Consider the following 26,536-nt stretch of genomic DNA (forward strand, 5'->3'; position numbering starts at 1 on the left):
TGTGATGGAGCGTGAGTGTGATCATGGGAGATGGTCTGTGTGCATGTGTGTGAGAGAAAGTGTGCATGTGATTGTGTGTGACAGCTTGTGTGTCTGTGTGATGGAGTGTGCTTGTATATGTGTGTGAGATACAACAGGTGCGTGATCGAGCATGTGCATGTGTGATTGTGCATGAAAGAGCTGGGGTCTGATTGTGTGTGACAGTTTGTGTGTGTGATGGAGTGTGCTCGTGTATCTGTGTGAGATACAACAGGTGCATGATCGAGTGCGTTTTGTGCGTGATTGAGCACGTGTGGGTGTGATCATGTACACTGTGAGAAAGTTGTATGATAGAGCATGTGTGTGTGAGCATGTGTGGCAGAGCACGTCTGTGACCATGGGTACGTCTACAACAGACCACGCCAGGTGTCCGTAGTGATGTGGCTAAAGAAAAGGCGTCTGGCTTGTAGCGTCCCCTGCACCCTCCCAGAGCAGCTCTTGAGCGCTGGCTCCTAGCTGGGAGGGGGCTGAGGACGCGAGTTTGACCCCTTCTTTCTGTTATTCGTTTGCAAGAGAATGGCAAAAAAGGCCAAGTTAGCGACAGCTGGGGACCCGAGTCAGGAGGCCCCTATTGGAGCCATTGCATGTTTAGTGAAGGAAAACATTCTCCCTTATCCCTGCAGTGAACCTGCTGACCAGAGTGGGACAGGGAGGATGTGTGCGGGGGGTGTTGGTCTGGGGGCTTTGTGCAGTTTAGCGAGGGGAAATTATCAAGCTTGGAAGGGAAAATCAGTTACAGTCTTGGAAGCGTGGAGCATCTACTGCTCCTCCATTTTGTGTGTGTGTGTGTGTCCTTTTTGTGTGTATCTGTGTGCGTGTCTCTAGATATCTATATAGCTGTGTCCCGATCTGTGTGCGTGTGTCTGTGTATCCATGAGTGTCTAGATATCCATGTCCATGTGTATATCTAGATATTTGTGTAGCTCTGTCTGTGTGTATCCCTGTCTCTGTGTATCTCTGGGTGTCTAGATATCTGTGAATCAGTGTGTGTCTGTGTATCCATTACCAGAGGGGTAGCCGTGTTAGTCTGGATCTGTAAAAGCAGCAGAGTCCTGTGGCACCTTATAGACTAACAGACGTATTGGAGCATGAGCTTTCGTGGGTGAATACCCACTTCGTCAGATGCATGTAGTGGAAATTTCCAGGGGCAGGTATATATATGCAAGCAAGAATCAGGCTGGAGATAATGAGGTTAGTTCAATCAGGGAAGATGAGGCCCTCTTCTAGCAGTTGAGGTGTGAAAACCAAAGGAGGAGAAACTGGTTTTGTAGTAGTCTAGCCGATGTACATAGCAGAGGGGCATTGCTGGCATATGATGGCGTATATTACATTGGTGGACGTGCAGGTGAATGAACCGCTGATGGTGTGGCTGATCTGGTTAGGTCCTGTGATAGTGTCGCTGGTGTAAATATGGGGGCAGAGTTGGCAGCGAGGTTTGTTGTATGCGTATACATGTGTGTCTAGATATTTATCTGTGTAGCTCTGTTTGTGTGTATCTGGGGTCTGTGTGTATCTGTGTGTGTGGGGGGGGGTGTCCCTCGGTGTACATTCCAGAGTGATGCTGGAGGCAGAACCGCTCCCATCTCTGCCTGCTGCTCTGACAACGGCTCTGGCCTGGATGCTGCTGACCCAGCTAGTCCCCCTGGCCTGTGCAGGCAGCAGCTGAGAGCTCCTGTGGGGCCTGGGAAGAGCAGCGAGGGCCGGGGAGACCAGCAAAGAATTCACCCCCCCCTTCCCTGTTCCACTCCTCCAGGTGCCCTTGGGAGCAGGGTCACTTCCACCTGCCTGCTGCCCCTCCACCTGCATTGGATGGGAATCCCATTGCCAGCCACCTCCCAGCCTGGAGCAGCCTGAGCGCTGGAGGGGGAGAACGGGGACAGATGTCAGCCCCATGGCAAAAGGACCCTCCACTGGGGGGGCCAGGCTGTCTGTCTCTCTGTCCAGAGACAGGTTGAGGAGGGTAGCTCAGGGATGCCAAGTGGCTCAGCCTTGAGCTTTGGGCTAGCAACTAGGCCCGTGTTATGGGAAAGCCCAAGGAATGCTTTGTAACTGAACCAGCAGGGGGCGCTCTCTCTTGCAGTCAAGGCTGGCGCCAATGCCCCAGTGCAGCACTAGCGGGCGCTGTACTGCAAGGAGTGGGGCTAGGGAGAGCGGTAGGGGGCGCTTGCTGTCAGTGCTGACCCCAATGCAGCACTAGGGGGCACTGTGCTGCAAGGAGCAGGGCTGGGGTTCAGTAGGGGGCGCTCTCCCCTCACTCTCCCAGTGCAGTGCTGGGGGTGATTAAACAGGGGGTGCCCGTCACTCTGTTTAGCACCTGGACTCTACCCCACTCCTGGGCTAATACCACCCTACCCTGCGGACTTAGCCCATAGGGATGCGCTGAGCAAGTGCTGGGAGTGGGACCCGCCCCCCATGCAGTGCTCTGATGCCCTCTAGTGGCCGAGAGGTTGATGGGATGGCTCCAGCTGTAGTGGGCTCTTGCAGCTCTAGCACGCTGGGGCCCTGATCTCGGTCACTGTGTGTCTGGGCAGCACCCGGCGCAACGGGGCTGTGATCTTGGTCGCTGTGTGTTTGGGTAGCGCCCGGCCCGACAGGGCCCCAATCTCGGTCACTGTGTGTCTGGGCAGCGCCCGCCGCGACGGGGTCCCAATCTCGGTCACTGTGCGTCTGGGCAGCACCCAGCACAACGGGGCCTTGATCTCGGTCGCTGTGTGTCTGGGCAGCGCCCAGCCCGATGGGGCCCCGATATCGGTCACTGTGTGTCTGGGCAGCACCCGGCGCGACGGGTCCCGATCTCGGTCACTGTGTGTCTGGGCAGCGGCCGGCCCGACAGGGCCCCGATCTCGGTCACTGTGTGTCTGGGCAGCGGCCGGCCCGACGGGGCCCCGATCTTGGTCACTGTGTGTCTGGGCAGCGGCCGGTGCAACGGGGCCCCAATCTCGGTCACTGTGTGTCTGTGCAGCACCCGGTGCGATGGGGTCCTGATATCGGTCACTGTGTGTCTGGGCAGCGCTTGGCCCAACGGGGCCCTGATCTCAGTCACTGTGTGTCTGGGCAGCGCCCAGTGCAACGGGGCCCCAATCTCGGTCACTGTGTGTCTGGGCAGCACCCAGCGCGATGGGGTCCCAATATCAGTCACTGTGTGTCTGGGCAATGCCCGGCCCCGCTGATCTCAGTCACTGTGTGTCTGGGCAGCGCTTGGCCCAACGGGGCCCTGATCTCGGTCATTGTGTGTCTGGGCAGCGCCCGGCCTGACGGGGTCCCGATCTCAGTCACTGTGTGTCTGGGCAGTGCCCAGCCCGACGGGGCCCTGAGCTCGGTCGCTGAGTGTCTGGGCAGTGCCCAGCACAATGGGGCCCTGATCTCAGTTAGCGTGTCATTCTGTCCTCCTCCAGCAGGAACCACAGCCTAGGGCCCAGTACCATGAGGTCCTGTGCCCAGCTCCTCCAACCCAATACACCAACCCTGTGGTGAGGTTTTCAGTGGCTTCCTTGGCTGCTGAGTTGGGACAATGACCAGGGACCTGCCAGAGGCCCTGGCTGGTGCATGTCCTGGCCCAAAACTCCCCTATGCCCAGGCAGGCCTGGTGCCCTGCCACAGGGCAAGGAATCCGTGGATCGTGGCCACTGCCCTGGCTGGGCAGGGAATGGGCGCAATGTCCCATTCCTCACCATGCCACACTCTGAGGGGCACTGGAGCCTTCCCCGCTGGGATGACAGAGCCCTACCTGTGGGGGGCAGAGGGGGAAGCTGAGCTTGGCTGACCCTTCACCATACCACCCCCCAGTACCCCCTATTAGCACTGCATCCCTCGCCCCTGGGATAAGACTGCACCTGTGCAGCTCCAGCCAGCTGCTTCTCTCTGGCCAGCTGGGCCAGGGCCTTGGCCATGGAGCCCATGGCACACCAGAAGGCTCTATGGTAAGGGGACAGGGAGGAGGGGTTTTGCCCCCGCCAGCAGCACTTTGGCAGGCACAGGCAGCCAGTTCCAGGTTCCCCCCGTGCTCCGTGGGTACGCGCCTGCAGTGCAGTGCGCCAGACACGCAGGGGGGGCATGCACCCAGAGACCGCACAGCTGACTCCCACCCTCCTCCCAGGAGGCAAGTCAGATGTACCTAGGGTGACCAGACAGCAAGTGTGAAAAATCAGGACAGGGGGTGGCAGGTAATAGGAGCCTATATAAGAAAAAGACCCAAAAATCAGGACTGTCCCTATAAAATCGGGACATCTGATCACCCTAGATGTACCCGAGGCACTGGACAGACGTGGGGGGGCAGGGGGAACTGAGGCACAGAGAGGGGAGAGGACCAACTTCAGGTCACTCAGCAGGGCAGTAACAGAGCTCCTCTGTGCCTTAACTCTGGTCCCAAGGCCATGCCCCTGCTCCACCTCTGAGGGGCAATTTCTCCAGACTAGGGCTTCTGTCAGACTGTTGATGAGTTAGAGCAGGGGGCTGGCAGCCAGGACTCCTGGGTTCTCTCCCCAGCACTGGGAGGGGAGTGGGGTCCAGTGGTTAGAAGAGGAGGATGCTGGGAGCCAGGACTCCTGGGTTCTAACCCCAACTCTGGGAGGGGAGTGGGGTCTAGTGGTTAGAGCAGCAGGGCTGGGAGCAAGGGCTCCTGGGTTCTCTTCCCAGCTCTGGGAGGGGAGTGGGGTCTCGTGGTTAGAGCCAGAGCAATGAGGCACCTCCAGGTGCCAAGGTCTTCCTGGATTGATTTTGTAAGAAAGCCAACTGAGAACACGGAGGTGTCTGGCAGCTTCAGCCTGTAGGCTCCTAGAGCTCCCCTTTCCTGATGGGCTTGGCCCAGGGGGGTTCTCCTGACCCCAGATCAGATCCCCCCCACCCCCGGCTTGGTCCCTGCAGCCAATGACCAGGCGAGCCGAGGTTTGTTACCAGAGGTGTTTATGTCTCACAACAGTGATAGGTCCAGAGGGCGCCGGAGGACAGTCCGGCCCCAAAAGAAACCGGTCGCACACGGGGAGAGGAGACAATAGAAAATATACACCCCCCTTCCCAAAGCCTGGCACCAACCCTCACCCTCCCGGGGCTGCCCCCCTCACCTCCTCTGGACAACCCGATCCTGATCTTCCAGCACCCCCCTGGAGCCACTCCTGATTAACACCTATAGACTGCAGTGGAGTCACTCCTGATTCCCAGGGGGTCAGCAAGATCTGAATCAGACCTTGCCCCAGCTCCAGGGTGTTAGACCCTGGGCTTCCTGGCTCGGGGGGGCAAAGGTTGGGGTGGGGCTGCGAGGAGCCAAGATACACAGGGCCAAGAGCTCTCCCTCCCCCGAAGAAATTGCTCAGCTCTAATGCCCAACAATGCAGGGGAGTTCCAAATTCTACTGGGGTATCCCCCTGCTCCACCATCTCCCCCAGATTCCCCCTGCCCATTATTACAGGAGGGAAAGAGGGGACCCAAGTCACAGTATTTTTAATCCCCCCCAATTAAAAACAGGGTGCTCCTGAAAGAGGGTTGCCCCGGTGTGGACTAGCTGCCATGGGGTAGGGTAAAGACCCCAGGGATATGGAGAGGCTAATTTGGATCCCCATTGCCATGTACCAGGCAGGTTGCTAATGGGGGATCAGTCAGAGGACAGGTGGGTGGGAAGGGGGCATCAGACACCCCCAACAGTGGGGCTGGCTGGGGGGGGGTGCCAGACTTTGGGGGGAGTGTGTGCGCGTAACAACCCGACAACAAGGAAAACGCTAACCCTACAAAATAACAAAGGACAAGAACTAAAAAAAGAGCACCACAGTCTCGGAAAATGAAATCAACGAAACAAAACCAAAAACACAGGTGCTGGAAGGGCAGGGCAGAGCCGAGCCGCGGCCGGAGAAAGGGGCATACGGCCCTACCCACCCCCCAGCCCTGGGCACGTCCTCCTCCAAGCTCAGAGAAGGCCGTCGGTCTGTGCGTGTGGCCATGTGCGGCTCTGAACAGCTGCCTGGGTGGGCGGAGCCCATCTACAGATTGTGCGCGTGTGTGGGTGGGTGTGTTGCGTTTGCAACGCGATTAACAGTCAGTATTGAAACATGGCGCCTCACGCGGAGCTCGGCTCAGCCCCCTCTTTCCCCTCCTTCACTCCACTTCCCGCTAGGGTTGCCAACCGTCTGGGATTGTCCTGGGGTCTCCAGGAATTCAAGATGAATCTTTAAAAGATTATGTCAAGTGATCAAAGCTCCAGGAACACGTCCAACCAAAACTGGCAACCCTACTTCTCGGCAACTGGCATCGGGAAAGATAAAGATAAATACGGTAGGAAGGGGGAGGTAGAGGAGGCATGTCCATCATTGCTTAAAGGGAACATCTGAGGGAAAAGGAAAAACAAAACCCACTGCCATTAAGGAAAAAAGATGGGGCTTGAATCACGCCTTGTGCAACCATCAACCCCAGTGCCCAGCGAGCCCAGCTGGGAGCGCAGGCTCTGCACTAGTGCAAGCGGTGGCACAAGGACCCAGGGTGGAAGCATCACCCCTGTCCCACCGCTACCACCATTCCTGTAAATCCAATTTAATACCAAACAAGGGATTTTCCACTGAAGCAATTCCCCACATCTGGGTTTGGCAAAGGAAAAAAAAAAAAAAATCCAATAACCCCCCTCCCCCCCCCAACTTTCATTCTCCCCAACTTTTGTTCAAAGAATTCAAATCATGGTGAAACTTTCCCACTAAGTGGCTTTGAAAAGGGGATCAGTGAAAAAGGATTTTAAATATCGATCTAGTTCAATTTCCTCCCCCCGTCGACCCAAGGGCTGGAGAAGTGGAACTGATTAGGTGGGGAAACAGAGGTTTACGTCACACAATAATTACTCCACCTTAACTGCACCGGGGTAATGAATGCAGTACAACGCTCCCTAGGGCTCATCCTGTATAGGAAGGAGAATATGCTTCATGGGTTTAACTTAATCCAAGTATAATTGCATCCACATTCGAGATTGGTCTAATAGAATCCTACCAGTAAAAACCCAACCTGACATATTCGTAAGGCCAGACAGGGCTGCTGCGATCAGCTGGGCCCGTGGTTTCCAACCTGTGACAGACTCTTAAAACATTTCAAATGGAGATGCAGACCCCTCTGGGTATTAGGCTGCAGACTCCCAGGGGCATGCGGCCCACAGGTTGAAAACCACTGTTCTAGTCTGATCAATTCGGCCCTGTTTGAACGAGAGCAGAGCTTTTAGGAAAACATCCCATTGTGACTGAAAAAATTGTTCAAAGCGGGCAGGGGAGTCAGGTCTTGCCCCGGCCGAGGGGAAGGAAAGGTGGGGATAGGGGAAGGAAAGAAACGCAGTAGGAAGGTGGTCCAGAGCAGGTTTTGAAACCCTGCTGTGGGATTTCAGCAGGATCAGAACAAGATAATTTACCCTGCCTACATCCCTCATCTCTCAACGTACTCAACTTTGCAGCCCCGGTTCTGTCCAGATTCTGCAGCCCCTCGCCCCATCACGCCCAGTTCGCCATCACCCACCCTGCTCATGCCGAGCATAAGCCATCGTGAGCTGGCAGCGTGCAGTGCAGGGGGATGAGGAGCTGGCATTGCTCTGGGGCGCGTGGTATCCGCAGGGTGGGGGCACTCAGCTGGCACTGCTCCCCCTTCCAGCGTCAGCATGAGCAAAATTGGATCCGAGGCTGGACTCGGACGCTAGAAGGCGGCTGGAGAGTCCCTTGCTCCCAGATCAACCAGAAACAAAGCTTAAAAATAACGCTTTTGAAAAGAGAATTCTCTGCCCCCCCCCCATGAAATAACACCCCCCCTTTGCCAGAACATCCTGGAAAGCCAAAGGAACACACCCGGTGCAGGACGGATCACCCCTGGAAAATGGGGTCCCCTCTTAGGCAGAGCGAGGGGGCTGTGGCTACAGACTGTGGGAGCCGCCAGCTGGAAAATGACCATTCAGAGCCATGAGGCTCAGACCGGGCAACTGGTTTGGAAACACAATCCCGAGTGGCCTAAAGACCGGGGGGTGGGGGTGCGGGGGGGTGCACACGCTTAATTGGCCTCTGCAGCATTTGCACTGCGGCTACTAAAGCCACTGTTTTGGCCACTAAAAAAAAAAAAAATGGAGAGATTTGGGGTCCTAGGGCCAAATTCTGCCGGGGGAAAAACAGCTGCCACTTGGCGATTGATGGGGTGTCATCCCTTGGGCCCCCCATTGTGCTCCTCCCCCCATGGGGGGGGCAAGAGAAGACGGCGTTGCTGAGGTAAATGTGGCAAGAGGCACCAGGAGGATTCTGAGTAAGGACTGGGGATGGGGAGTATGAGCAGCCCCAACCCCCCAGGGTGGTCCCAGATAGGGCAGGGAAAGATGGGGGGCTCTGGTGAGGTGAGCAGAACATAGGGAGAGCAAATCTCGACTCTCCCCGACTGCACTGGGGGAAGGGACCCCACCCTGCACCCTTCCCTGAGCAGGAAGGATGAGAGGGACTGTCCGTACCCCATCACCAGTCCCGTCAACGTCTCCCGGCTATTAAGGTCTGCCCCAGCTGGGGCCAAGATCCAGCCAGCATGACAGCCCGGCTCTCTGATCCAGACATGGCTCCAGAGTACAGGGGAAAGGAAGGGGGGGGACTGCCCCCTCCCCCATTTGGTTGGCTTCTATTGCAACTGTAACCCCTAGGGGGGCAGATTTCCCCCAGCATCATTAAGGGGCGGCCAGCATTAAAGGGAGATTCGCCCCTCCTCACACCCCAGGGCAGGGCTGGTGAACTCCCCTCCCTGACACACCCCAGTATTTTGGGGGGGGGGGGCGCAAGGGACAGAAAGCCCAGTAGGGGGGGGGGGGGGGGGGCAGGGCTGAGGTAGGTAGCATTCTCTGGGCCCCGTAGGGGAAGGCGAGCACGTGAGTGTTGCTGGTGGGGGGGATGGCAGGAAGAGGCAGGTGCCTCCCCCTGGAACGGACTGGGGTCAGGTTTGGTTCCGTTTGTCCCATCTGCGGAGTGGGAGCATCGGGCGGGAGTCCGACCCATCAGGTGGCCTGGTCCAGCTCCCCCAGGAGCTCCTCACCCGGCTGGAAGTGCCCGCCGCTCTGCTCCAAGGCTTCATCCTCACCGTCGTATAGGGCCAGCTGGGAGAGCGCTGGACCATCCACCACGAAGGGCAGCATGTCACCCAGCAGGGCTGGAGGGGGTAGGGTGCAGGGTGTGAAAGATAATGGGATGGGGGGTGGTTAGGAGAGGACGGGGGGGTGGAAAAAGGAGAGGGGGAATTAATCTCATGTGGCAGGGAGTTCCGCTGGTTAACAAGGCAGCCGACACAAAGCACGCCAGCCAAGGAGTGCAAGGAGCGAGCCAGTAAGTGTGCTGCTGCCCTCTGCTGGATGCAGCCAGAATTGCTCACCTGTGAATGCCCTCTACTGTTATGGTTGATTCTCCCATAGCCCCAGAGGCAGGGGGCCAGGCCAGTCCCTGCTGGGAGCAGTGTCTGCTGTGACCTTACCTAGGGCAGCAGGTCCCTCCCCTCCCACATTGGGGCAGAAGTGGCTCCCCGGTGGGGGCTCAGGAAGGAAACCCACCCTGGGGCAGAATCTGCAGCGAGGTGCCTCCTGGGGGGACAAGATGGGCTGTGGGTGGTCGGATCCACTGCCCTGCCCCCCAGGGATGCCCCAGCCTCCCCCATCGTGACTCAGACTGAGCCCCACCCCCACGCCATGCAGCACTCACCCATTGGTTCCTCTAGGGCCAGCAGCTTCCGACCTAGCACCATGCTGCCCCGGGGAACCCCGGCGTCCAGCCCCTCCTCCACACTCAGCAGGAAACCCTGGGGCGGGGGGAGGAAGAGTAGTGCAGCTGAGAAGATGGGGAGATGGGGCTGGGTGATCCCCTAATTCCCATAGGCTGCCCCCCACCCAGCCTAACCCTTCCCATTCCCCCCAACCTGATCCCTTCCCCCACCCTTTCCTTGATACTCCTGGCCTGCCCCCCACCCCTTCTGCCCCATGTTCCTGAATCTCTCAGACCAGTTGTCGGTATCAGGGCGCCAGACGTACCAGGTTGAGGGAGGGCAGCAGGAAGCCATCGGGTTCGGAGCCGTGGGCGCGCTTCAGAGGCACTGCCTCCAGGAAGTCGGCTCCTTCCTCCTCCAGGTTCAGCTCCAAGACCCTGGGCGGTGGGGCAGAGCGGGGCACATAAGGAGCTGGCTGGCACTGAGCTGGCCAGACATGCCCTCCCTGCCCACCTCACTCCTGGCACAGGAACAAGGGGGAAACAGGGCAAGGCAGCTACAAGGCAGACAAACCTCACAGGGACCAAACGGAAGCAAAGCATTAACCTTTGGGACTACCTGCTGTAGGAATTTACTAGTTAAAATTTGGATGGGGAGGGTGCCAGGCCACATGGGTCTGATCTGGGATGGCAGAGATGGGGGATACCAGGTTCATGGCCCCTGTGGCTCCTGGCCACCCTGTTCCCTTTGCCCCACCCTCTCACCTCTTCCTAGCCCCCAGGTGTGAGGCAGGGTGAACCCTGCGGTTGTCTCCTGAGGGTGCTGTTGGTGGTGACCCAGGCCCTTCCAGCTCCATGGGCTCCTCCTCTGGGGGCTGGAGGGACCGGGGCTGGCTCAGGCTGGTCTCGCTGCCCCAGCGGGGAAGGCCGGGTAGGCCGGGTTCGCGAGCAGACACCCCATGGAAGCTGCTGGAGCGAGGACGTGGTGGGGGCGAGGCAGATGGCGGCGGGGGGCCTGTTCCCCCGGCCACGGCAGGATCACCTCGCTTCTCGGCCAGCCAGGGGGGCTGGTCGGTGCTACTGAGCTGGAAATCGTCGTCCATCGAGATGTACGGAGCCAGCATCTCCAGGTCGAGTGCTTCGTAATCCTGCAGGGGGAGTGCGGTATTAGCAGCAGCAGGGACCCCTTGCCCAGCACCAAGATGCAGCCACCTCTGGGGCAAGGCACAGGGACCGCTTATATAAGGACCGGGGTGGGATTACGCGTGGATCCAGGAGTCACTAACTGGGTTTGACTCTCAGAGGCGACTCCCTGGCTGTGTCCAGTTGGGGAACTGTCTGCTTGCGGGGTGCGGGAGCAGGGGCTGGGAGCCCCAGGGGAACAAAGACTTCAGCAATAGGGGTCACTGGCTCCCCCACACCCCAGTACCTGCAGCGCCCTCTCCACAGTCTCCTGGGTGGAGGCGAAGAGCTTCTGCACGTTCTCCATGTCAAAGAGCAGCTCGGCCTGGGGGGAGAATGGGAACACGGTTGGAGGGCTGGGAGCACAGGCCAGCTGGCAGTCCCCTCTTCACGGCACCTGGCCCCCGATAGTGCAACCTTGGTCCCCATCCTGCATTCCCCCAGCCCCTCCCCCCACCAACACACTCTCTACCCCATTCCAGCCTCTGCATCCTTTCCTGCAGCCCTCTCAGCCCCTCCCCCTATGGGCACAGCCCACTGCACCCCAATGATGCAGCCCCACTCCCACTTCCCCCCACTCCACTCTCAACAGACCCCCTGTAGCCCCCACAGACACAGCTCCCTGCACCCCATCCCTCCTCCCCACGTCCCCTCCTAGTCCCCCACTGACACGGTCCCCCTACTGCCCCCTTTGCCCCTTGCTATTCCCATCACCCCCCATTCCTGAAAACCCCACTCCCATCACCCCTGCTGCCCCCTAGCACAGCCACTGCCCCTCATTCCCCCTCACAAGCCTCAGACATCCTCTGTCCCCAGAATGTGACGCAGCCCTTCCCCCCCATTTGTCAGCCCCCCCCTCCCACCACACTAGCCCAGCCCCCTTGTTGCCCTGCAGCAGGCTCCTTACCGGGGCAGTACTCTTGGCAGAGTCCTGGGGTGGCCCGTCGGCCTTGCGGGGGCGAGGGGAGGACCGTGCCCGCGGGGCCCCCTCCCTGTTGGCGCGGGCTCCGGGTGGGTCGAAGATGGGTCCCAGCAGCCGCTGCAGGTCGGGGCTGCAGAACTGGCGCGGGTCGCGCTGCAGCTCCGCCTCGCTCACGTGGGCCGGGCGCAGGAAGGCCAGGAGCCGTGGGCCGTGCCGCTCTGGGGGGGAGTGGAGGGTCACTGGGGCGACCGGCACCCTGCTCTCTGAGCGGTGCCCCTCCCGACCCCTGGCCTGGCCTCCTCCAAACACCTCACACCATGCCCCACCTCTGGCACCCCGCCCTCACCGCCACAGACACCCTGCCCTGCGCCCCCGGGCCTCCTCCACCCTGCCCCAGCACCCAGAGACCCCTAAACACCCCGTACCGTGCCCCCTCTCTGTCACCCTGCCCTCACTGCCCCTGCCACCCTGCCCCGCGCCCCACTTCTGCCGGCCCTCATGCCCCCCAGCCCCTTCCACCGTGCCCCGGCACCCGGAGACCCCCAAACACCCTACACCAATGCTCCACAGCAGGCTCTTTACCAGACCCCCACCTCGCACCCCACCGTCCCTTGACACCCTGCCCCAACCCCACTAAATCCCAACACCCTGCCCATACCCCACTTCTGCCCCCCTGCCCACCTCTGCCGCCTTGCCATCACTACCCCCCAACGCCCTGCCACATGCCCCACCTCTGCCACCTGCCCCCACTTCCAATGTCCTGCTCCCCACTTCCCCAGCACCTCGCCCTGCACCCTCTCTCTTCTGCCAGAAACCCCACTGACACCTCATCCCATACCCGAGCAACCCCCTCCACCGCATACCCCACCCCAACCACTCCACATGGCTCACTCCCCCGGCATCCCAGAGACCCAGCACACCCACCCCATACCCCACTTCCTCAGGAACTAACTGGAGCCACACTGCTCCCCTTCCAGCGTCCACGACGGGCTCCCGTTCCCCATGCTCCGTACCGAAGCTGAGGTTGAGGATGGTCTCCCCGGTGTCTGGCTCCACTTCCTCAGGGCTCCCGTTGGCCTGGCGGGCAGGGTTAGGTTCCGGTGGCAGGCGCCGCCCCTCACCCTGGCGTTCGGTCTGCTCCAGCGACAGAACCACGCCTGTCTCCTCCACCTGGCTGCAAAGGAAACAGGGGCAGGGGCAGAAGTGAGGAGGGGAAGACAAAGGTGTCAGGGTGCAGCAGCTCACACCAGTTCTAGTTCTGCAGGACACAGTCAGGGGCGTGGTGCTGTGTGTCATAGCCCCTATACTGCCAGCAGCTGATGGAGATTCTCCTTCAGCTCCGCTGGTGTAAGGCAATCTGGGTTCTGTCTGAGGGAGGCCGAGTGGCCACAAAGCACCAGCCACAAGATGGCCAGAAAGCCCCTGGTAACCGCAGGTTTGTTACAGCTCAGCTCCTGCCAGCACAACCAGGGAATACAGACCGAGCAGGGCCCAGTGTCACCTCTATCCCAGCCAAGCCGAGCACCCTCCCCACTCCAAGCTGGTTCCTGCATCACCCTCCCCACTGAGCTGAGCTCATCTGGTCCCTGGGGTCAGCCCCTCCCCCTGGGCCAAGCCAATGGGGGCCACACAGAGCAAAAGTGGCCTGATGCCAGGTGGGCCATAACCCTGCTCTCGTCGGAGCTGCTGCACATCTCTGGGGGGCCCCGGGACATGACCCCACCCAACAGATGCTCCCCCCCACCCCGACATCCCGGCCCCTCCCACCTGAGGACGAAGTGGACGCAGACAACACTCTCGGGCTGGGAGTTCTTGCTGTTGGAGATAACGGTGGCCTGGGTCTGGGCCCACAGGTAGCCCCCGCTCTTGGCCAGGAAACGGTACTGGCCTGTCACTGCCTGCCCTTTGCTCAGCACTGTGGGGAGGAGCGGAGGGGTCAGAGCCACCCGCAGGGAAAGACTGGACAGAGAGAGAGACGGGACAGGAGCGAGACGGGAGGGGAGCGGACGGGAAAGAGAGAAATGGGATGAGACAAGATGGGTCAAGAGTGACGGGACAACACAGGACAGGACAGGACGAGACAAGACGGGACAGGAGTAGGGTGACCAGATGTTAAGGGGAAAATATTTTACACTCACCCATCCAGGAGTTCGGCGGAGAGCCCTTCAGTCATGGATGGTCTTCCGCGGTATTTCGGCAGTAGGTAGTAAACCTGGCCGCCAAAGACAGAAGCACCCGCCGGTGAAATACCACCGAAGACCGTCCGCAACTGAAGGATTCTCTGCCGAACTGCCGCCGAAGACCAGGAAACAAAATATTGGGACAAATGGCGTCGTGACCGTACTCTGGTAGGGATGCGGGACAAACTACTCAATCAGGACACTCTCAATTTTATCGGGACGTCTGGTCACCCTATATGGGAGAGACAGGAGAGGACGGGACGGGAGAGACAGGAGAGAAAGGACAAGACAGGAGAGAGGGACAGTATGGGAGGGAGAGAAAGAGATGGGACAGGACAAACACAGAGTGAGAGAGAGAAAGGACAGATGGACTGAGAGAGACGGCATGGTCAAACGGATGGCGAGAGATAGGGAGCTGTAGGGAAGGAGGCTCTTGCGCTGACTGGGCGGGGCATACCAGGCTGGATAGGCCGTGGTCTGACTGAGGGGGGTGTCCCCCAAGCTAGAGGGCCACTGGTTGGATCTGGCATACCTTCTCCCATATAATGCACAGGCTAGGAGGTGCGCTTTCACCCCCTGCTGGACGCAATGGGAACTGCTCCGCCATGTGTCATAGCCCCAGTACTGCTCACAGCTAATGGGGATTCTCCTTTAGCTGCAGCAGGGGAAGGGGATCCGGGGCTCTCTCTTCCATTGCGGGGGCAGCCGAGGTGGGGGGAGGGGGACGCTGGGAGTTACTTACGGGTGTGGATGCTCTTGCTGACGGCGTCGGAGTCCAGGGCGTGGATGTACTCGTAGATGGAGCAGCCCAGCAGCTCGTCTGACGTGTACCCCGCCACCTCCGCGATCCTGCCCGAGAGACCGGGGAGGGGTGGGAGTCCAATCAGTGAGACACCCCTCCCCCACTCCCATATCAACCCCCTCCCGCCACCCCGGCTGGATCCCACGTAGCGCTGAGTAATCCCCCACCCACAATATCAGGCCAGGGGTTCTCCCAGCACAGGGGTGGTGCCCCAGTATCCTGGAACAGCCTTCACCCCCAGAGTCATTGCAGCATCAGCGTGCTTGGAGTGGGGGGCTGCGAGGGGCAGAAAGGAGGGGGCCCTGTGGGGGAGAGGACGGACAGAGAGGAGCAGAGAGGACCCTTGGGAGGGCCAAAGAGCAGCATGGGGTGAAGAGAGGGGACCCCAGGGAAAAAAATCCCTCCCCTAGGAGAGCAAGGTGGGGGAGGGGGAAGCAGTGGGGGTGGATCAGGGGCTCCCAGGAGTGGAGTTCTGCCCTCGTGGGGGTGGGTCAGGAGTCCCTTGTGGGGTCAACCTGGGAAAGGGAAGGGTCCCTGGGGGCAGGGCTGAGCCCTTATAGAGGTGGAGCAGGGGAAGCAGTGGGGATGGGGAGGGGAAAAAGGTTCTGCATGGGGGCGGGGGAGGGGAATCATGGGGGGAGGGAGGGGCCTCTCATGGGGACGGGGACCCCTGTGGGGCAAGGATGAGGGCAGGGTCTCTCATGGGGAGCAAGGACGGGACGGGACGGGACAGCAGAAGAGCCAGGTCCCTCGTGGAGCAGGGGAGATCAGTGTGAGGGTGGGGCCCCCAGTGGCCCCGCCCCCTCACCTCTCATCACAGTAGGTGAATTTCATGTCCATGCTGTGCTGGCTGAGGAAGGTGCTGCTGTCCAGGGGGGTCTCGATGTTGGCGGGGTGGGGGATGGCCTCGCAGATCAGCACCAGGCAGCGCAGTGGGGGCTCCGCATACCCCCCCTCCGCCTCCTCCGGGCCCTCCCGCGCCGGCGTGTAGGACCGCATGTGACCCGCACAGTGCAGCACCTGGGGGGGGAGAGGGGGGCCAATCAGAGCCCTCTTGCTCCAGACTCCACCCCCAACTCTCACAAGGCTCCACCTTGGGACACCACGCTGGTGGGGTCTAGAATCCCATCTCCATGGGAACCTGCCCACTGCTGTTCCAAAACCACCATCTCCCAGCAAGTCCTCTGCTGCTGCTCTGGAACCCTGTTGTGATAGCAATCCCATTTCTCTTCTAGAACGTTTCCATGGCGACCCACCTGCAGCTATTCCAGAACTCTGTTTCCATAGTGGCCCATCCCCCACTGTTCCAGAAGCCTGTATCCATGCCAACCTCCTCAGCCCCCATTCTCGTCTCACCCTAGCGCGGCTCTAGAACCCTGTTTCTACAGCGACCTACCTACAACTGTTCTGGAACCCTGTTTCCACAGTGACCCACCACTGTCCCAGAACCACATATCCATGCCGACTGCCCACTCCTGTTCTAGAACCCCATTTCTAACACCTGGGTACTGCCCCAGAACCCCGTTTTCACAGCCACTCCAATACTTTCCACTACTGTTCTAGAGCAGAATTCCATGGTGCCCTGGACTGATCCAGAACCCAGTTCCATCTCTCCCCTCCCCCAGCTGTTCTAGACCCCTCTCGGTTCCAGACATCTCCCCTGCCCCGCTCACCTTCCAGGTGGCTGACTTGAGGTTGACGGTGCGCCCCCTGCTGGTCAGGGTGCTCTTCATGCGCAAAGAGAAGCTGCGCTCGGTCTTCACCTCCTTCTTCTTAGAGAAGCCTGTGGCGGGGAGAGGGCAGGGGAGCATCAGGCGGTGGCGGGACGGGAGACTGGTGCCTGGGTGGGGGGGGGGCGATTGGGAGGCACGGAGGAGCAGTGGAGGCTGTGGGACTTGGGGGGAGGGTAGTCACAAGAGTGGGGCGAGTGTGGGGGCGGTTACAGGGGCTGCGTGTGACAGTGGGGGTGAGCTGTCAGGTCTTGGTGAGTGGGGCTCCAAGATGGGGGAGCTGATTGGACAGGGGACATATGGGATAATGGGGAGAGGTCACTGACATGGGGGCACTCACCATGCACGGAGGGGGGGGAGTGCTCATCCTGCAGGGGGATCCTGAAGGGAGGCGGGCGGGTCGGAGGGGGCACTCACCCTGGGGGGGGGCGCACTACCCTGCCGGGGCTCAGCACGTCCTGCAGCCTCCTCCGTACAGGGGTGGATGAAATCGAAGATGCTGTGTCCAATCAGCTCCAGCTTGGTGGAGGGGAGAACGTGGGAGAAAAAATCATCAGTGTTGGGGGAGTCACACTATGCCAAACCTGCCCTCCCCACACACACATTCAGGCACCTCCCTTGCAGCCCCTTCCCTGCCTACTGAGCAGGACCAGCTGATGATACGTTTCCCCCCCGGAAACAGTCACCCCATCTCTCTCATTCCCACCACCAACAAAGGGCCGCAGGGGGATCCCAGAGTGGGCAGGGGAGGGAGCCCCCCTGCTCCCCTGCCACGGTGGGTGGGGGGCGCACACACTCACCTGGGTCAGCCCCAGGTGCTTTTTTTTTTTCCTTACTCACATTCTCCGACAGGTAAAGCGCATGTGGGGCGCCCCTCTGTCAGCCACCATGAGAAAACCGTCCCGGGCCCTTAGCGCAACAGGCGTTTCCACCTGCTCCTGGCTGCCCACGCCACTCCTCTGCAGCCCAAGCACAGGGTCAAGGCAGAGGCCCCCACCCTGGGCAGCCCGGGGGGGCGAAGGAGGGCTCTAATGAAAGAGAGGGGCAGGGTCCTAGTCTGCCCCACAACCCTCCCCCAGTGATAACAGCCCTTGCTAGCCTTCCATCGGAGGCCCATCCAGGTCCTGGTATCTCCTGCCTCACTTCCCCCACACCACTCAGACCCATGGAGCCCCTCCAGCCAATGCCCAGCAATGGCCAATCCCAGTCGGCTCCCGTGTCAGCCGAGTCTCCTCCAACGATGCCCGGAGGGGACGGGATCCCTTCCTGACCCCGACCCACCGCGCCCTGAAGCCTGCGATCGCCATCTGAGCCCACCCAGCTGCTGGAAGCAGCAGAGCTGGCGCCGCCCTTCGCCTGTCGAGCGGCCAGCGGGAGCGGAATGAGGGGGCCTCCCCGAGGTGATAAGTTTGTGCTCCGCAGGTAGCTGATGGTGAGGCGCATGATGGCGGCCATTGTCTAGTGGGCGGGACCCCCGGCGAAGGGCAGGGTGCTGGGCCATCTGGTTAGAACACCTCGTCTCCTTGCTCGGCGGCATCGCGCCGCATCCGTGACTTCTTCTTGTGCGGAGCTCCGTCTAGACCGGCTGCCAAGGAGGGGAGGGACACGGCACCACGTCAGGGCACCACTGATCTGGGGGGACGCACATCCCCCCCCGCCTCTGGCCACCAGCAGTGCAACACACACATGCCAGGCCCAGAGCAAACCTTGACACTTGGTTCTATCCCAGCTCTGGAGAGGGGATGGGGTGTGTGCCTAGTGGTTAGAGCAGAGGGCTGGGTGCCAGGATTTCTGGTCTATTTCCAGCTGTACTGCTGACTGGGTTTGATTTTGGGAGGGGCTGAAAGGCTCCATGCTCTGACCCCACTAGCCCCCCACCCACCCATGCCAGACATGGCTCCCTCACCCCTGACTGTACTCAGCCAAAACAAGGTCACCCAAGCCCTGTTCACCCAGCTTCTCCAGGACCCCTCGGATATCCCTGGGGGCAGGGGGGCAGGGCAGCCCCCCCTGCAAAGGCACACCCCCCAGAGCTCCCCGCAACCCGAAAAGCCCCAACACTTACCACTCAGCAGATGCAGGATTGCTCAGAGCCAGGTCCGCTGGGGTCCCAACAGATGTTAATATTAGCGGTGTGGACCGGGGGAAGGGGGCAAAAGGGAGTGGTGGGGAAACTCGAGGGAGGGGGGCGAGAGTGGTGATGGGAGGGGAAGGGAGGGGAGGGGAGGGGAGTCTAAGCCAACTATGCATAGGAAAGAGACTAGGACCATTCCCCCCCTCCACACACACACACACACAATCCCAGTGCCCCTTGCTTGCTCCCCACCCCAGCGCACACACAATCCCAGTGCCCCTTGCTTGCTCCTCAATATAGCGCCCCCAATATCCCAGTGCCCCCCTCTGTACCCCCAATATCCCAGTGCCCCCTGCCCACTCCCCACCTCTGTACCCTCAATATTTCACAGCCCCATCCACTCCTCACTTCTGCACCCCAATATCCCACCACCCCCTGCCCACTCCCAATCCCAGCACCTCCCAATATCCCAATGCCCCCTGCCCACTCCCCACCTCTGTACCCCCAATATCCCAGTGCCCCCTGCCCACTCTCCACCTCTGTACTCCCAATATCCCATAGCCCCGCCCACTCCTCACTTCTGCACCCCAATATCCCACCACCCCCTTCCTACTCCCCATCCGAGAACCCCCCCAATATCCCAGTGCCCACTCCCCACCCCATATTCCCAAATATCATGGTACCTGCTGCCCACCCCGATATCCCAATACCAGCCCCCCCTCCCTCCCACTCCCCAGCTCCTACCCAAACCATCCCCCGTCTCTGTGCCCCCAGCGTCAGCCTGGCACCCCCTCAAGCCTGGCTCACCCTCCTCCGGCCGGATCCTCCCACAATCCACCAGGCCCAGCTGCCAAGCCCCCCCGCCCCCCCCGCCTTCTCCGGCCGTGAGAGAACAGCCTGTTCTGCCTCTGTCCTTGGCCCTTTGCCCACTTCCCACCCCACCCTGGGAGCCGGGCGCCCCGGGACAACGTGGGGCTTTGCCAGAGGTATCCGCGTCTTAGCCGCCAGCGACGTACCGTGGGAGTGGGGCTTGGGACCAGCTGTGGGCAGAGGTCGGAACTTGGCACAGTGGTGGGGGGCGGGGGGCTAGCCCCCAGCTGGGGATGCTCCAGTGGGGAAAAGTCAGAGCCATGGAAGGGGGCTAGAATCTAGGGGGCAGCATGGGGCAGGAGGGCACCTACACACCAAGCCCTGCCATTGCAGGGAGCCGCTCACTCATGCCCCGAGATGCAGAGTTCTCTGTGCAACAGGTACTGCAGGGGGGGATGCCAAGGGAGCCCTGGGAAAGCTGTTGCACGAGAGGGGCCGAGGAGGGAGGCGTGGCTGCGAGCTTCCTCACAGCGGTGCCCTGATGCCTGTTCCAGAGAAAGTGTGTGCGAGGGCGGGAGAAATTAAGATGTGCGGCTGCAAGCTTCCTCAGAGCAGTGCCCTGACACCTGATGAAGCTTGTGTGGGGGAAGAAACGTTCCCTCCCCCATCCATGTTATGTTCTGACAGCTGAGAGTTACCTCACTGAGCACGTGACAGCGGGTGGCCCAGCCCCACAGAACAGACAGCTCAGAGGACAGGACTCCCCCCCCCCAAAAAAAATGCATGTGCCCCTCGATTTCACACCCTGAATGCTGGAACTGTGAGCTTCCCCAGAGTAGTGCCCTGCCCGGCACTCAGTGTGGGACCCCGGAGCTGTGAGCTTCCCCAGAGCAGTGCCCTGCTTGGCACCCAGTGTGGGACCCCGGTGCTGTGAGCTTTGCCCGAGCAGCGAGTTAACCCACTTCTCCACCATCTGCCCATGAAATACAGCACCTCTGCCTCACACCTCCCCACATGGGTCCTTCACTCCCAATAAGAGGGCACCTGCTCCCCAGAGGGTACCCCAAATCTCAAAATCATGCTTCCCTTCCCCATGACAGCACAGACCCCCTCAAATCACCCCTCCTCCTTTCCCCCCCATGGCAGAGACCCCCGTATCACACCTCCCCCCCACAGCACAGACTCCCTAAATCACAGCTCCCCTCCCCCCACATCAGAGTTCCCCTCCCCTCTAGTCCACTCCCCCCCGCCCTCCTGCATGCCGTGTCCGCACGTGCACTTGGCAGCCTGTCCAGGACACCGTGTTCTGCACACCGGGCTGGGTGCCAGGTCTGGCTGCCTGGAGCTGCGGGAAGGGCTGGGAGGGTGGGGGGGAAGCTGTCAGCCTCCAGCCCAGCCACTCTGCTAACCAACCCTCCCTCCAATCCCAGCAGGTCCCTTCCAACCAGCCCCGCCCTCCAGGGCAAAATCCTCCCCTCCCTTTACAGTCTGCAGCCACCCCCTGGGGTGGGATCGGCTCCTAGAGCCTATTCCCCAGCCTGCCTCCCCTCCAAACAATAGACCCCTGGGCAGGGGTCCCCTTGCCCAGCCTGCTTGGCCTCTTAGAAATGCCTGGGAGGGGGGATCCCCAGGACCCCCTTTCACCTACCCCTCCCATCTACCTCTGAGCGGGCAAAAAGCCTGAGCCCCCAGCCCCTCTGGGCTGGGAGCGTTCTGTCCCTGCTGCCCAACCCAAGGGGGTGCAGTGCAGGGGGGCGGGGGAGGGCCTGTACCTGAGCTTCCCAAGGGCTAAGGGGTGTGAAGCCCCACTGCCCCTCCTCATCCAGCAAGGGGCTGGCACCACCCGCTTCTCAGCCCTCAGTTCCCCTCTGCACCTGCCCAGCCTCCTCCCCTCCACCAAAAAGGTTTGGACAGCAGGGAAGAATGGGGAGGACTCTCCCCCCCACCCGCACCGGCAAGGGTGGAAGGAGGGAGGTGGTGCCCTAGGAAACCCCCATCCGCCCTGGCATAGGGCACATCAACTCCACCCAAAGCAGGGGACAGACCTTTTTCCCCTGCTCCAAATGAGAACGGAGAATCCCCAGCAGCTGGGAGCAGTATGGGACCTATGACACACAGGTGTGCAGTGGTACACACACAGAGAGAGCATTTTAAGGACTGGTTGGTACAGGGATCCCTCACCCAACACTGAAATGCAGCCACCTCTGGGCTGGGGCTCGGCAGCTGGAACTTCACAACAATGTGCTCAGGAGAGGAAGAGACCATGCTGGGGCACTGAGACCCCACTCCCTGCAGCACAGAACCCCCTAGCACTGGACAGGGCCAGCACCGACTGCACTGGGAGAGTACCCCCTACTGAATGACCAATCCCACATCACACAGCCGTCAGAGCATCAATCCTGGGTTTCCCATCCGATCCCGTGCCACGCCCAGCCCCGCGCACGGGTGCCGACCCAACAGCACAAGCCTGGATGGCCACGGGCCACGTTGCTGCATCCTGGCGCTGCCAGCAGCGGGAGGGACAGCCGGCCAACGCTGGCAGGCAACACAATCTTTCCTCGGCATGATTCCATGGCCCAGCCGACGGAGCCAAGAACACTGCGTGGGAATGAATGAACTGAGCCAGCACAGAACCAGGTCAGAACCAGCCCAAGCTCAAAACGAGATCCGAGGCAAACCAGAATAAGACCCAGACACAGATCCAGATCAAAACCAGATCCAAGCCAAATTAGAACCAGAACTGAGCTGCCTTCAGAACCAGAACCAGAGTTAGCGCTTTCTGGATCCCAAACCCAGCTCACGGCCCCCTGGATATATTTTCCTTTCCCCTTCCCATCGCTGGGGCTCTAACTGTTGTTTTCATTTAAAAGCAGCTCAGCTCGGAATTTGCCACCCAGCCATTCGCTGTTCAGGGCACCCAGTGTGTCAGGGTTGCCCCGCCTCTGTCTCAGATAAGTGGGAGTCTAGTGGTTACAGCAGGGAGGGGGCTGGGAGTCAGGACTCCTGGGTTCTTTCTGCTCTGTGACCTTGGGCAAGTCCCGCCCACGGCACAGCTCCCCCCATAGTCGGGGGGTGCCCTGTACCCATGGGAAGCCTTCCGCTAGGGAAATGTGGCTGGGCAGAGCTGAGCTAAACATGGGAAGTGGGGAGGATTGCCTGAGTGACGAGAAGTCATACTTCGGGGGAGGTTAACCCCTTCCCTGGGGGGCAGGGGTCCGGCCATCCACAGAGAGCACTGATGTGTGGGGGGGGAGCTGGAGGAGTGCTAGCCCTTGCTTGCCCCCCCACACCACTGCCCTTGGCAGGCAGCCCAGAGGCCCCTCTCCCGCCTACGTGAGCCTGGCGAGGGGAGGGGGAGGCAGCAGCCAGGCCAGTCCTTTTCCTGTTTGCTGCTCCCAGGGCCCGACTAATTTTGGCTGGGAACAGGGTGCTGCCATAGGGCATCAGAGCTGGGCCCGAGCCCCCCATTGCCCTCCCCCATCAGCTCTCTCCGAACCACGGCCCTGCTCCAAGGCAGCAACAGGGGGATTTGGGGGCAGGGACCAGACAGGGCGAGGGAGTTTGCCCGAGGAGGGGGGTCAAGCCCCTTTGCTGAGCTGGAGGGAGCCCCCGCACCTTCTCCCCGCTGGCTTATGGGGCACACATTGAGCAGGGGGAGGAGACCCGGTGTGGGACACAGAGGAAAGGATATGGAGGGGGGCTGGGCTCAGACATGGGACAGAAGTGTGGGGGGGGGAGACAAACTGGCAGGAGAGTAACCCAGGGTAACCAAGGACAGAACTGAGGGGGAGCAGGAGCCATGTAACCTCCCAGAGACCCCCCACCCCACCCCAGGTGACTTCCCCTGCACCTCTGCTGGGCTCCAGGGACAGAACTGGGGGGGGGTGGCAAGGGGCGCAGGAGTCTGGGCTGCTGACCCAGCCTCCCCCTCCCCCCTTGCAAGTGACCTGCCCACCCTCCTCCGCTGCTCCCACCTGCCAACCTCACTGGCCCCCACCAAACTCCCTGCCCCCAGGTCTAGCTGGGAGCTGGGCCCAGCCGGGCACCATGTCGGAAGCTGGAGGTGTCAGTTCACGGAAACGTCGCTCGCCCTCCAGCTGTGGGATCGGAGAGGGGGTCAAGAGAGGACTCGGCTGCCCCACAGCCATAGACGCGTCCCATCAGACTCGGGGATTCATGCAGAAAAGGGACCCAGAACAACCATGGACATGTCTTAGTGCCCGTTACACCAAGGTCTCCAGCTCTCTGGGCTCAGGACTGCAGGGACGGACTTGGCGATAAATACAGGGTTAGGAGGCCGGACTCCGGGGCTCTATCCCCAGATGAGAGTAGGGTCTAGTGGTTAGTGTAGGAGGAGGCTGGGAATCAGGACTCCTGGGTTCTATCCCCAGATCAGGGAAGGGAGTGGGGTCTTGTGGCTGGAATAGGAGGGCTGGGCGTCAGGACTCCGGGGTTCTATCCCTCACTGGGTGATCTCGGGTGCGTTCCCTCCCACCTCTGGTTCCCCAGCTGTAAGATAGGAGCAATGACACTGAATCAGGAAAAGCACCTTCCATCAGAGGGTCACAAAGAGCTCCATGAACATATCCCAGGATGGGCTGGTGTGTGTGTGTGACTCCCTGCAATTTCCTCTTCTATTTTAAGGACAGAAGCAGACACCTCCAAGCTGAGCAGCTGGTCCGAGCAGCAATACCTCCACCCCCAATCCCGCCCCCTGCTGGTCACTCCCGCAGACAGAGCCTTGTGCACCCATAGTAACACGATCCCGTTAACCTTTCCGCTAGGATGTCGGAGGTTCTGCAGAAGTGGGAACAGTGGCACAGACAGGGGATGGCAACTGGCCCAAAGACCCAGAGTCGAGAATAGAACCCAGATTCCCCCTGCTCTAACCACTAGACCCCACTCCCCTCCCAGAGCTGGGGAGAGAACCCAGGAGTCCTGACACCCAGTTCCCCCTGCTCTAACCACTATACACCACTCCCCTCCCAGAGCTGGGGAGAGAACCCAGGTGTCCCAACACCCAGTTCCCCCTGTTCTAACCACTAGCCCTCACTCACCCACCTACCCTGCCAAGCAGAGAAATGACCCAGAAGAATAAGGTGCCTCTCGAGTGACATGCCATCTGGATGGCTTCCCAGGCTGGAGCTGGACACAGCCATAGGTGGGAGGGGGAGCAGGACCTCACGCACGGTGCCCGCAGCAGCCCAGATGTGTGCCAGGGGGCAGCAGGAGATCACCCCTCTGAACTTGCTTCTTGATCATCCTTGCTACGCGGCTCCCCGCTTCCCACCGGATCATGCCCTGCCCTCTCCCAGCCACCCCCCAACCGAGCTGGGCTCAGAGAATGCCACCTGCTTCAGTCTAGCCAGGGCTGTGGCACAAGCCCAGCTCAGGTGGCAGAGATTTACCCGCCAGCGCCGGGGTGGGACCCAGCTAAACAGCTAAGCTGGGGACCTGCAGAGGGCCGTGAGTGGGGTAGGAGGAACAGGAGAGAGCGCATGAGCGAGACAGAGGAGAAAAGGCAGAGGATAGGTGGAAAAAGGAAGGAAGATGCTGGTGAGATACGCGAGGGGTGCTGACTCACGCCACAGGTGCTGCTTCCGTGTGGCTGCCATGCCAGCATCCCACCGAGTCGCCCCGCTGGCCCCGAATGCCAGCGCCTGTCACCAACCACCGCCACCAGCCCCGGATCAGCGCCGCCCCGATCAGCAGGACTTGGCTGCTCCGTATGGCACCAGAGGGCGCAGCTCCTCCCCCCCCCACGTCACGGCTTGGCACCGGCCTGGAACATGTGATGTACACACACACACGTGGCGCGCTCCCCCTGCGCCCCACCCCCCCATGAAGCACCCGTGGACAGCCGGACAGCCCTGTTACGCTGGGGAGGAACCCAGGAGGGAAAGAGTCAGTTGCCTGGGCTGGACCAGGCTTGGTGCCAGGCGAGGGCACCCTTGAGGGGAGGAGGGAGCTGTGCCCCAAGGGATATACACTCAGTTCTGGGAGTGCCACAGCGACCCAGAAGAGCACTGCGGGCAAGGGGCACCCCTTGGGCCAACCACACTACAGGGGAGGGGGGAGAACAGGGCACCAAGGAAATATCTCCCAGCCGAGAGGGGGCGCTGTGCAGAGACGGACGGGGGAGCATCCTGGGGGCAGACATGTGTGCCAGCTGCAGGAGCAAGGGGTGGGATACCCAAGTGCAGCTTGGGCACAGCGTGTCACCCCAACCTTCAATCCCAGGGCTGGGAAATCCCTTTCGTGGGCCCACAGGCTGCAGGGACCCGCGAGGGGCTGGAGAGGCAGCGATCCCCACCCCGGCCAAGAGGGAGAAGCAGGGAGGAGATCAGCACACAGGGCTTCTGGATTTCTGCTGCAGCCACAGTCATCCCCCGCACCAGGTGGGGCAGGGGTTTCTTGTGTGCCCCAAACACTGGCAAGGGTTACAGAGACACCAGCAGGATTTCAGAAGGGGACAGATCCCCGGCTGGCGTTGACTGGCCCTGCTCCATTGGCATCAAGGCCCCTTTACCCCAATGGGCCAGGAAAAACTTTGACGGCAGCCTCCGATCCCAAAGAAACAACAACCTGACACACCCACCTGGCGCTCAGCCTGCTCCCAGCACAGCCCAGCACCTCCGGCCCGATAGCCGCTCTCGGATAACTTTGTTTCTTAAATGTCGGGGTAGCTGGAAGGCAAACTTCGGGGCTGGCTGCCCCCCACTCGAGCCCCAGACCCGCTCTCATCTCCGTAAGCAGCAGAGACAGTCCTGAGACGCGATCCCCGCCCCAGAGATCCAGGGAGAGCTCTGATCCTCACACCAACCTCACACCCTCCGGCCCCGTTCCTATAATGGTGAGGAAACCGGACACCCAGCCCCTGAGACCCAACCCACTCGCCCCACCCCCGGTGGTTCTGATCCAAGTGCTCAGACCGGACGGTGATGAGCGTGGGGTAAGAACCCAGGCAGAGTAAAGTCCCTAGAGCCATCCCCTGGTTGGGATCAACCTCAGGGAGGTTAGCCACACCTTTGCTGGTGGGAGTGTCCATTCAAGGCCAAACTGCTCACCTAACCCCTTCCAGCACCAGCCCTCCCCCCAGCTCTAGGGAAAGTTCTGATCTGGGGCCAAACTC

General features: G+C 60.7%; 1 protein-coding gene across 1 annotated transcript; it reads right to left on the minus strand.

Annotated features, from left to right (window-relative positions):
* Window positions 1-8,828: 8,828 nt before the first annotated feature.
* Window positions 8,829-26,148, minus strand: HIF3A (hypoxia inducible factor 3 subunit alpha). Its single transcript, XM_032798012.2, is given in 16 exon segments — window positions 8,829-9,162; window positions 9,705-9,801; window positions 10,031-10,142; window positions 10,470-10,852; window positions 11,134-11,211; window positions 11,794-12,026; window positions 12,822-12,982; window positions 13,576-13,723; window positions 14,731-14,837; window positions 15,599-15,810; window positions 16,464-16,573; window positions 16,958-17,039; window positions 17,321-17,458; window positions 17,460-17,479; window positions 17,912-18,105; window positions 26,003-26,148. Coding segments are annotated over 16 exon segments (2,373 nt in total). The 3' UTR covers window positions 8,829-9,010.
* Between the last annotated feature and the right edge of the window lie 388 nt (window positions 26,149-26,536).

Source organism: Chelonoidis abingdonii, chromosome 11 (genome assembly GCF_003597395.2).
Source record: "Chelonoidis abingdonii isolate Lonesome George chromosome 11, CheloAbing_2.0, whole genome shotgun sequence".
NCBI classification, from domain to species: Eukaryota; Metazoa; Chordata; order Testudines; family Testudinidae; genus Chelonoidis; species Chelonoidis abingdonii.